Below are 11,925 nucleotides of genomic sequence, written 5' to 3'. Positions count from 1 at the left end.
GACATGTGGCGGTTAGTTATTGGTTTTATACATTTAAAAAACTATGAATAATTTAAAAAAAAAATAAAAAAGAAGATAATATCTTAACAGTCAAATAAGTAGATTAGTGCATCCCAACATGAGACATCACATGATCATTTTCGTAAATTTGTAGACATTTAGAGAGTTAAATTATGAAAATAATAAGAATCTCAATAAAAAAATAGAGGATTTAGCACTTGAAAGATTTTGGGTAATTAAGACAAATGCAATGCAATCTCGAACACAAATTAATTAAAAGTTGATTTATTCAAATTTCACAACCGACCTTCATTATCCTAATCTTATCAGCAGGAGAATTATCCCTCCCATATGCCCATAATCATTATATCCTCCTAATTAATTGGTTTTTAATTTGATAATCCTTTCTCTAATCTTAGTTATATTATTATTATTATTATTATTTTCTAAATTTGATTGTTTTCAGATTACAAAAATCAAGTTCTAACTCCAAAAGAGAAGGAAAAAAGAAAGAAAATGAGAAAAATATATATCTTTTGAGAAAAGACAAATGAAATGATTGTTTAGATATATGAATATATTTTGTACTAACAAAAATATTTATATGAACAAATAAAGATATATATATCATAACAAAAATGCTGAATGATTGATTTAGTAGTTGGAAACTGATGATGATGATGAGAGACTTCAACTCTTGATTAGGTCACATGTGGCCTTTCAAATATCATCTTTAGATCTATGGCATCTTTATATATATATATATATATATATATATATATATATATTCATTTTTGTATCATAAATAGTTACTAATTCTAATAGAATTAAATTAATTAGAGATATATGCCTCCATTTAGATATTATTTCAAGATAAAAGTTGAAAAATGTGGTGGATTTCTCTCAAGTTAACTCCACAATATTTTCTTATTATAGAAAAAAAATGCAAAAATATTATTAAATAAGAGAAATGTCTTTTTTTTGTTATATATGATGTAATAATTACACTAATATATGCTATAATTTGATAAATTACAAGTCTAATTATTATTAGTTATCTAATTTTGATTTTCCCTTGGACCATAAATAGCATAATAAATTATAAATATAAATACATTTTTTTAAATCTGTATTAAGGTTCTGAAGCAATGTGTTCCCGCAAATGATGCATATATACGTAGGCTCGTAAGGAGGAGGGATATTACAATTTATTATTATGTCAACGGTTCTCAGCTTCTCAAGTTTCCATGTGACCATTATTAATTGATTAATTTCTATTAACAAACATTTGCAATCCATTTTTTTTCTATCTGTACAGGTGTTTTCACGCTCAAATTCAGATAATATACATACATATAAAATTATCCTATTTAGTCGGGTATTTCGAAATAAACGGACCATTTACGATGAAAGGGATGAGTTTCAAATTTTGAAACTTACATATAAAGTTAGTCTAAAAATACAATTTAATTTTATGATTCCTATTTTATTACAATATTGATTAGTAGAAAGGAAAGAATTAGAGGCTTCTAGTTGCTTCATTTGATATGCTATACATTATTTTAAATCCTGTGCTTAATTATAAAATACAATGTTAATAACTAATTAATTAAGAAATTAGGGACATAAAGATTTGCCAAAAGATTCGCAAACTAAATAAACCCTGAAGATCGATTTTATGATTTGTTTGAAATTTATATATAATTACTCTCTAATTTTCTTGTTTTTTTTGAATAGAAACCTTAGTATTATTTTTTCATACATACACATTTAAATCCTAACCTATTGGTTGACCGATGAAAAACGACAAATGATATTGAAGGACACTCAAAAATCCATGAGTGGAGAATATTATTAGAAATGGAATCTAATAATATTTTATTTTAGTAGTCAAATAATATCAAATTAATTAGTTTTCATGAAATATACTAATTAAGCTATTCTTTTAATTCGTTCATATTCATGCTAAGCAGACGTTCTGAAAAATTTAATAATATTCAAATTTTGATAATTATACATTGAATTTGATCATCATTTATTAATATTTATTTTTTTATTTTTTTTTTTTGAAGAGAAGAAGAATACAATTAACTTAAAGAAAGAAGATTAACTTTAATTTATAGGGAATAAGATTAAAATGCATACATAATTATTTTAATTTAATTAAAATGGTGCCCACAGCCATGTTTCGACTTTCGAACCATCATGAAAATGAAACAAGTCTGAAGAAAAGATTTGTTACCCCACTTTGATTTTTGGTATTAATTAGCTACCAACATATGGTCACTATAGTAGCAAGTTAGGTCATGTCAAAGCCGGCTACTATCCTTTTTTTTTTTTAAATCATACATTATCTAATTATGGTAGGGTTCTATTTTTGAATAACATTTTATTGAATTCAATGATTAAAAAAAGTTATTATGTACCAATTAGATGTAGTTTGATTGGTCTTTCTATCTCTCTTAGTAAATGTAGAGAGTGAGAGATCTCAAGTTTAAGCCCTTTCTACTATAAAGTTATCACCAATTTGGTAAATGTTATTCGAAAGGAAGGGCTGTCCTCTTATGTGTAGCTCATAATATTATTTTGGTCAGTTGAATCTCCCATGTATCTAAAAAAAAAAAGTTACTATGTAATAAAAAATATCAAAAAGTTAAGATTATAGCCAAATTTCCAGTAAATCAAAATGGGACTTGGGAGGGTGTAGCAATATTTAGGAATGATAGAAGATTCTTGTAATTCCAAAGCTTATACAAATATTTTTACCCACCAAAATAACAAACACTTATCCTTCTTATCTAACGTGCATGAAGAGTCTGCTTTTTTACAAACCGAGGCTCCATGCACGTGCAGGCGTAGCCGCCTCTTTTTCCCATGACACGCTTCTAACTTCTACCCTTATAGTAACATTAGTCCATTCCATTATATATATTTGTATTTGGCTGGCTTCGACGTTGAAAATATAATGTAAATTTTCAAAATAAGAAAATATTTTTTTTAATTTTTAATATTTGAATAACTTTGATGTATATTGAAAATAATATATGTCTTAATTTATATTCTTAAATTTCACATTTTGTTTAATTATTTGAAATACAATTCTTTAAAACTTGAATATATTCAAGTTCATTAACTCATTTTGATTCTAAGATGAACCAAATAAGAATTTCCAGTTGAGTTAATTATTGCATTTCTTTTTCTTTTAAAATGATAGAAGAATTGAGGCTGTAATAAAATTTATCAATTCATATTTTTTTTCAATCAAACAAAAAATTTAACTAGCCCACAAAATATTTAATTTTGTCACTCAAATTCCATCAAACCCACCAGCTTCAAAATTGCAAAACTAGTGGATTTCTATTCACTCATTCTATAATCATATTATATGATCCAAAAGGAAACGGACCATCGGGTGTGTCCAAGAATTTCACATATTGGCAGCTAGAGGATACGAATTCCAATAGGGGAATGAGGCATCCAAGGTGTGCAAATATTCACACTCCACGTGGGCACACACATATCCTAATCAGCAATGCCTCTTGGACATTGAAATCGATTTATATTTATGTTATATTAATAATGTCTTAATTAAATGCCAGAAAGATGGCTCTCAATCCAATCCAATCCAAACTCAAATCTTTAGGAGAAGAGCATAATTGTCAATCTAGTATTTCCCTTTCAAAGAGATTGAATAACACTTGCCTTTTGCCATTTGGGGAATCCGTCAACTTTGCCATAATCCATCTCATAATTACTGTGTTTTTTATTTATCAAAATTTGTTGAAAGATAGTAGAAATATTTATGATTGCACATTTAAAATACAAAATCAAAACAATCAAATCCTTAATTTGTATTTCTTCAATACACGTCTTTGCAAATTAAGTAGAAACAGTAATTGCATTTGTGGAATATTGTGTAGCTGGCTATGCCTATTTCTCCATTTTCAAAGCCCACCCAACAGACTTCCTTGGTACTTGAAGAAGCATGTACCTCATCATCATCATCACTAACACCATTTCCACATTTAAATTCTTAATTAGCAAATGGATTGCAATTAACTACAGGCTTCCTTATGTTGGTTAATTAATTAATTGTAATTGTTTGACCATGGCATTAATATGTTTTTAACTAATTTAAATCAACTACTAGCTTTTTATTGATGGATTAATTTGGGCTTACAGCAGTTTCTTTCCTATAACAACTTTTTCACGTATGTCTAAAAAAAGGGAAATAAATTCATAAATGTGTTTTAGCTATTGATAATATTAATTAATGTTTTTTTTCTAAAAAAAAAAAAAAAAAAAAAAAAAAACATTATTTCATTAGGGTTCTATAATGGCTAAATGTTTGGTACACAAAAAAGTACTTTAAAAATAGTGCTACGAGAAAAAAAGGAGGAGCTTTCATGTGCTCATCACCAATATTAATTGTGTTCATCAACAAGCATGCCTCAACTCTAATTATAAATTTTCCACTTGAAATTTTAATAATTGTTATATTCCAGTTTACCAAAATAATAATAATAAGTAAATAATTAAATTTGCCTAAGTAGGAAACAACAAATTAGTTAATTTCATGATAATTGCGTTGCATCAATATCTATATGACTATGTATAATAGGCTTTTGTTGGTGGAGCTTATGCTTTACACAGAAATTGGTTAATATATTTGTTGCAATTAAACAACTTCTATGTACTAATGGTAAGTGCATATACGATCTGAAAATAGATTAAAGTTTGAATCTCCCTACCCAGTACTGAAAAAAAAAAAAAATTAAGCAACCTCCACACATGGCTCATATTATATGAGCATGTGCATTGCAAGGGCAAAAATTTATATACCAGACTTGTTGTTTAAGATATGTAACACAAAATTGAGTAAGAGAATGCTGAGATGATTTGAGAATATGAAAACCATATCCAAATATTAAAGCAAAAATACCTAAATAAATAGTTGTAATAAGGACAATTCAAGGAAAAGTTTTTTACTTCTTACTTCTCAGGGCCATTGTGCTCTCTACCCAAAAGATAACTCTAATGGAGTGTGTAGCTCCCACACTTATAAGCCCATCATCTCTCTGTCTCTTACCTATACAATGTGGGATCCTTTGATGCTATTATAGGATTAGAGCAACAAATTAATTTGAAGATTAGTTGTCTTTAAGGCATGATAAGCATTATAGCTCCAATGGAATCTGCACAGCTTCTTTGGTACAACCAAACACATGTTTGTGGCAAGAAACAGGCAGTTTGTACAATGGGCAGAACGTGGTTTTATTTACCAAAAGAAAGGGCTCGTGATTTCAAACTCAAAGGAATGAACCCATTTGAATCAAATTAGAACCCATTTAAGAAAACAAATTTTTGATTGGAGTTTTGATGACTTCTGATGGAAACAATAATTACAAAGTCTTAAGTAAGAAGACCTATGAGGAAGGGGTTATGGACATAGATACTAAATGACTCCTTTAAGATATTATAAGATTATATATAATTAATGGCATAATAGCAACAATGCAATATATAAACATTAAACAAATAAAGAAGACGGCCACAAACTTGGCATTAGAGAAAAGACCATTTTCAAATCCCAAGCACATGCTCTACTCTCATGGCCATCTGCCAATACCTCTTGTCTATTTAAACCCCTCCATCCCCTCCTTCCCCTTTCACAAATATCAATTCAAACAAATTCCAATTTTGTTCTTACTCTCCATTCCTCTTTGTCCTTAATTTCCATATCTTAATTCAATTTCCACACAAAGAATTCCTTCGTTGGGAAACAATTTCTATAAACCATTCTGCTTTTTCTTTAGCCTCATTATCTTGAAAACCAAGAAAATAAATACTTCTTAATGTATAACAATACTACTTGTCTTAATTTACCAACCATGTTTCAATCTTCTCCTCAAGAAGACTTTCTTTCTCGCCGATGTGTATGGGTGAATGGTCCTGTTATTGTGGGGGCTGGTCCTTCTGGTTTAGCTGTTGGTGCTGGCCTTAAACAACAAGGCGTTCCATTCATAATTCTTGAAAGAGCTAACTGCATTGCCTCTCTTTGGCAAACCAGAACGTATGATCGCCTCAAACTTCACCTTCCTAAACAATTCTGTCAACTACCCAACTTTCCATTTCCCGAGGACTTTCCTGAATACCCGACAAAGTACCAGTTTATTAGCTATCTTGAATCTTACGCGAAACATTACGATATAACGCCACAATTTAATGAGACTGTGCAGTCCGCTAAGTATGATGAGACTTTTGGCTTGTGGCGGGTCAAAACCATTTCGATAATAACTGGTTCTATTTCAACTGAAGTGGAGTACATTTGCCGGTGGCTTGTGGTGGCCACAGGTGAAAATGCAGAGAAGGTAGTGCCAGAGTTCGAAGGTGTACAAGAATTTGGTGGCAATATTATGCATGCCTGTGACTATAAATCCGGCCAAAATTATAGTGGAAAGCGTGTACTAGTCGTTGGCTGTGGCAATTCAGGCATGGAAATTTCTCTTGATCTGTGTAATCACAAAGCAAGCCCATCAATGGTGGTTAGAAGTTCGGTAAGCAGCAAATGTCTTTTAAAACAAATTCTGCTATTCTAATACTTTCTTTCGGGTTTTGAGAGTTAAAATATAAAATGGTTTATTTATTTAATTATAATTTGCAGGTTCATGTCTTGCCTAGAGAAATATTTGGAAACTCAACATTTGAATTAGCTGTGACATTGATGAACTGGCTGCCACTTTGGTTGGTTGACAAGATACTTTTAATTCTTGCCTGGTTAATTCTTGGAAATCTTGAAAAATTTGGGCTAAAAAGGCCGTTTATAGGACCTTTACAACTCAAGAATTCTGAAGGGAAGACTCCAGTATTGGACATTGGTGCATTAGACAAAATAAGATCTGGTCAAATCAAGGTTGTCCCTGGAATCAAGAGGTTCTTTAATGGCAGAGTGGAACTCGTCAATGGGGAAAAGCTTGAAATTGATTCTGTAATTCTAGCAACTGGATATCGTAGCAATGTTCCTTCATGGCTAAGGGTGAGTAACTAATTTTTTTGATTTTTATATTCTTGGTATTCATGTGACAGTTACGGAAGTTAGGATTGGTTCGAGTTCTGTTCTGTCTCTTCATTATCTTCAAATTCTTTTTTCTTACATGATTGTTTTAGTAGAAATTTTGAAACTGTGGTTAGATTGTTAGTTTTGTTGGATGGTCTATTTTTTGTCTCATTCATTTATAAAAGGAAAAAAAATCTGATAGCCTGTAAATCTCTGTTTTTGGAACTTTTTTTTAAAATTTTGAAGAGGGTCCGGTGGTTTATCTACCATACCTCTCGAATAGTTGAATTCAACGGATTCAACAATAGTATGATTAAAACTATTCAATAAGTTTTGACTCAATAGTATTGAAATGATAATTTTTTTTAAAAAGAAAAATGTAAATTGGCTGAACTTGATTGAATAATTTATTGTTTTACAGGAAAATGAATTCTTTTCAGAAGATGGGATTCCCAAAAACCCATTTCCAAATGGGTGGAAAGGAAAGGCAGGGCTATATGCTGTTGGGTTTACCAGGAGAGGTTTATCAGGTGCATCTCTTGATGCAATTAGTGTCGCACTTGACATAGCCAAGAGCTGGAAAGAAGAAACAAAGCAAAAAAAGAAAACAGTTGCTGCTCGTCACAGAAGATGCATTTCACATTTCTGAAGCCAGTTTAAGAACTAATGATCAATTGGTTTTATTTATGACTGATCTGTCAAAAAAGGGATCAGTTTCATGTAGAAAATAATAATGTAGAGCACAAGAAAATTAACACACTATCCAACAACAAGCCCTCTCCTGAAGAAACCCCAAGACTTGCAAATAATTGGGATTTTATTTTTCTTTTTTTAATTTTTTGTACAAAGGAAGATGAGGCTTAATAGAGTGTGTACTTATGTGTAATTTTTTTCTTATTTTATTAATTTTTTTCAAATGTACCATGTGTCAAAATTTAATAATTCAAGTCAAATAAAAAGGAATAGTTTCCCCTCTCCAGTATACTCAGTAATTAATACAACTGATGGGCTATATCTCCTCTGTAGGTCCACCAAGGGCCCAATAAATATTGTGGACCCCAGGTCCAACATAATAGATCTCATCACCATGATCCTGATTCTGACTAGTTTTGCATAAGCATATGAATGATTTCGACTTTTCTTTTTTTTTTCTTTTTTGTTTTTTTAACCCAAAAGAACAGCAAAATAGGTTTAGAACTCATTTCGCGTTGCCTTGCACATGGAATAGAGCCCACTATAAAGAGAGGATGGATGAGTCTTTACACTTGCAAAATGTAGTACAAGAAGTAGCTCTACCAAATGATACTTAACTCGTAGTTTATTCACTTTAAGCTTATCCATTCATTTTATATCTATTCATTCAATTCTTACATTGTAACATGTTTTTGTAAAAGTATTGAAAATTTAAGTACGAGAGCTTTGGTTTTGAGAGGACAGGATGAGTCAAGCGTGGTAATAATAATAGTACATGATACTATATCTAGCTACAAAAATAATATCTACAGTATTTGTTTTGTAAAGAGACTGTTTCCCTGGCTTGAATTCATGACTTTTAGGTAACAAGTGGAGTAATTTTGCCGTCATTAAACTGTATTGGATCACTCTTTTATGCACATGCTAGCTAGCCTTTATAATTTATATACTAGAAAAGGGGTCTACCATAACTTTGCAAGCACCTTCCGCCCACTGCTTCCACTTTTTAGAGTTAGACATGCAAATATTTGTTTGCATATGAAAAGCTTTCAACTCCTACACATACTTTAGTAGCTCCATATTTGATTTCAATGAGAATTGTGAGTTGGGAATCACTAGAAGATTTGCTAATGAACTTGCTAGAAACTATGTAATACATACTACCACTAGATGCACAATCTTCTCCTTTACATTATATATAATATATATCGAAGCAATCGCATCCACATATAAATAATTAAGCATGCATAGAAAGAGAGCACCACCCCACAACAATTCAGCATATGCAGCCAAAGAATTGTTACTTGTTTATGCAACTTTTTCACTTTCTGCTCTGGTTCTGCTACAAATAGTCTCTCCTATACATTTAAAAGTAAATTGCCCAACAATTTTTTAACGAAAAAGAAATGTGAATGCAAGTGAAGAAGACAACCCATATGAGTACCCATGCTGTTGATTCACATGCACAAAACTAACTCATTGGTTCTTCTAGAATTTCAAATCACCACCACAATCTGAAAAGAATATATATATATACAGTCAACTTCAGTAGCGAATTCTATCTTCACCTCTCTTCTGTCAACTTGTTTTTAGCAGAAGGAGCAAAGATTTGACAGTTTAGAAATTGCATTACTCTCTGCACTGCAACATTGAAACTATACGTGTACTTCTGTCCAATTCCAGTAGAAATTCTAGTATTATCACAGTCTTGCAACCTCTTACTTAGACATCACAATTACCAAGAAATGATGAAACACATGGGGTGGTGGCCACTGACCATCATCTTGTATCTCTTTTAAGTTCCACAGCAATGTTAGGGGCCGGCAAGGAAATTACGAGAATAATAACACAGCGGAAAAATAGAAATATGAGACACACAACAATTTACGTGGTTCACCCTCAATTGTTTAGGGCTACGTCCACGGGAGAAACTCCGAATCATTCTTCCACTATTAAAAATAGTAAGTACACAAAGAGAGTAATACAAAAATAGTGGCACACAAAGTGTTTCCCAAAACACTCCAAAATAATCCTCACTATTTTTCTCTCCCAGTTTTAGGAAACCCATCCTAAAACTATAACACTCTCGCTTGCTACATTTTCTCTTTCTTTCTGGTGTGTGTATTTTGAGAGTTGCAATTGCCTCTATTTATAGAGAATGAAGGACGCGTTATTAACGCGTCCACCGTTTTCTTTTTCAAAGAAAGCGTGTTGCAACGCGTGTACAGTATAACACGTTTTCTCCTTTTTTTTTTTTTCCTTTCATTCAAAGCGTGTAGGTCCCACATGTCGGAGGGATTAATTTTCTCTTAATCGGTTGAAAGGGCCCAATGAGTGGTATCAGAGCTGATGCCCAACAACTGGTATCAGAGCTGATTCCCAACGAGTGGTATCAGAGCTGATGCCCAACAAGTGGTATCAGAGCTGATTCCTAACAAGCAAAAGCCCATTCCTGCTTGTTCTGAATCTTGTGATACAAATTACTATATATATTGTAAATTGTTTTTGGACTGTATATAAAATGCAGGTAATATGTGATCGTGTGTGTTTGTGCATGAATGCAAGTTGCTTGTGCTTAGATTCTCATAACAGAATTGACATAAACTGTAAATAATAGTTGTCCTCTACAGACATTGCGTACTAAGATATTCCTATAGGTAGACGGACGTATGCCTTAAGTACACATGCTTAAAGCGAGTTACTACTGAATGCAAGAAGAGAACAAAACTTAGTTAAGTTGAACATGTGTTGATATAAATCAGATTCATACAGTTGAAGAAGGAAATACCCACCATAATTAGGTGTTGTTAAAAGAAACTGTTGGCTCATGATATCTAATTCTTTTAGCAGTTTCACCTAGCATGTAATTCTTAAAGGTATAAAAGTACACTAAATTCTATGGACAAAGCAGGGGAATTTTATATATATAATATCCCTGTTTTTGTGCAATTCGTAACTTGGTTCAGAAATTGACAGCTGAAAATGCTAATGAATATGTGGACTTCCTTCGATTTAGCTTATTAACCATTTGCAATAGTTCCTATAGACAATTCCCAGTTAAAAATAGCCTAAACCACAGAGGAAAGACCGACTCTGACACATGCTCATCAGGACAAAAAAAAAAAAAAAAAAAAATGAAGGATAGCTAATGGTCTGATCCTATTAGAAAAACTGGACCCCACATGTCTAGATGCAGGTCACATCAATGTGAAAGAGGAAGCATGCTCACAGGACTACCTGACTATTTTCATAACTGAAAATAAAATGCTTTGATTAGCATTGCAAAGAACTCAGCAACACTTCATGGCACATCTATATCATCAACATCAGACATACTAACGGAAGCCAATTATCTACTGATATTCCAAAGTGCATGGTATCTTCCCTAGCTGGTAATGGAACAAGCTAGTGAACCCATCCCATCCAAATGCACTGGCCCTGCTACCAACAGAACATCATTAACTTGTACTAAAGTTCTGGCAGGAGAATCCTCGAATGGCAGAGCTGCAGAGGTGGGCACTTGGTAGACAATGTACTAAAAGCCCCATTGTCTATCCAAATTTCTGGCAGCTAATAGTGAAACAGGACAGGGGCAGCTACTGCGATCCCATAACGAAAGGATATTTTTTAATGTAAAAATAAATAATTTTTTTAATGATTTGATATTGTCTCAAAGAATTATACCTCTGTTTTGGAAGGGGAGTAAAAAAATGAGCAGCACCAATGTTAATTGTCATGGAAATTTATGATCATGGATCATCCTGCAGATTGAATGCTGCTTCTAGTCTCTTGAAATCTGTTGGGTGAGAATGCATTAGCGTTCTCTCTTTTTCTTCAACATCATTCTTTTTAAAATGAGACCTTCAAATATTCAAAATAAAAGGACTAATTATATTCACTTAGAACATAGTATCAACAGAAACCGAGTGATTTTAACACCGCAAATCTAATAGGATAGTAATATTATTAGGCTATATGATCAGGTGGAGAAAGAGAACAGTGTTCAACATCAAATTTGTACCCTAGAAGAATCATGCAACATTTAGCAGGATTTTTTTTTTTCTTGACTGAAATATTCAGCAGGATATTAAAGTAAGTTACTTGCTTTAGTTGTCACACAAACGGTCCTAATGCAAAAATTTGACTTCATGTTTTTGCGACTATCCTTATGGCCT

The 11,925-nt window shown here is 32.0% G+C and overlaps 1 protein-coding gene across 1 annotated transcript; it reads left to right on the top strand.

Annotated features, from left to right (window-relative positions):
* The first annotated feature begins 5,646 nt into the window (after positions 1-5,646).
* On the top strand, positions 5,647-8,041 carry YUC3 (YUCCA 3). Its single transcript, XM_012222269.4, has 3 exons — positions 5,647-6,557; positions 6,665-7,036; positions 7,479-8,041. The coding sequence occupies exons 1-3, from the start codon at positions 5,856-5,858 to the stop codon at positions 7,704-7,706; spliced, it is 1,302 nt and encodes a 433-aa protein (XP_012077659.1). The 5' UTR covers positions 5,647-5,855; the 3' UTR covers positions 7,707-8,041.
* The last annotated feature ends 3,884 nt before the right edge of the window (positions 8,042-11,925 follow it).

This window comes from Jatropha curcas, chromosome 7 (genome assembly GCF_041381405.1).
Source record: "Jatropha curcas cultivar XTBG-Jc1 chromosome 7, XTBG_Jcur_1.0, whole genome shotgun sequence".
Classification (NCBI taxonomy): domain Eukaryota; kingdom Viridiplantae; phylum Streptophyta; class Magnoliopsida; order Malpighiales; family Euphorbiaceae; genus Jatropha; species Jatropha curcas.
The sequence above is the reverse complement of the archived record's forward strand: the minus strand, read 5'-3'. Positions and strand labels throughout refer to the sequence as shown.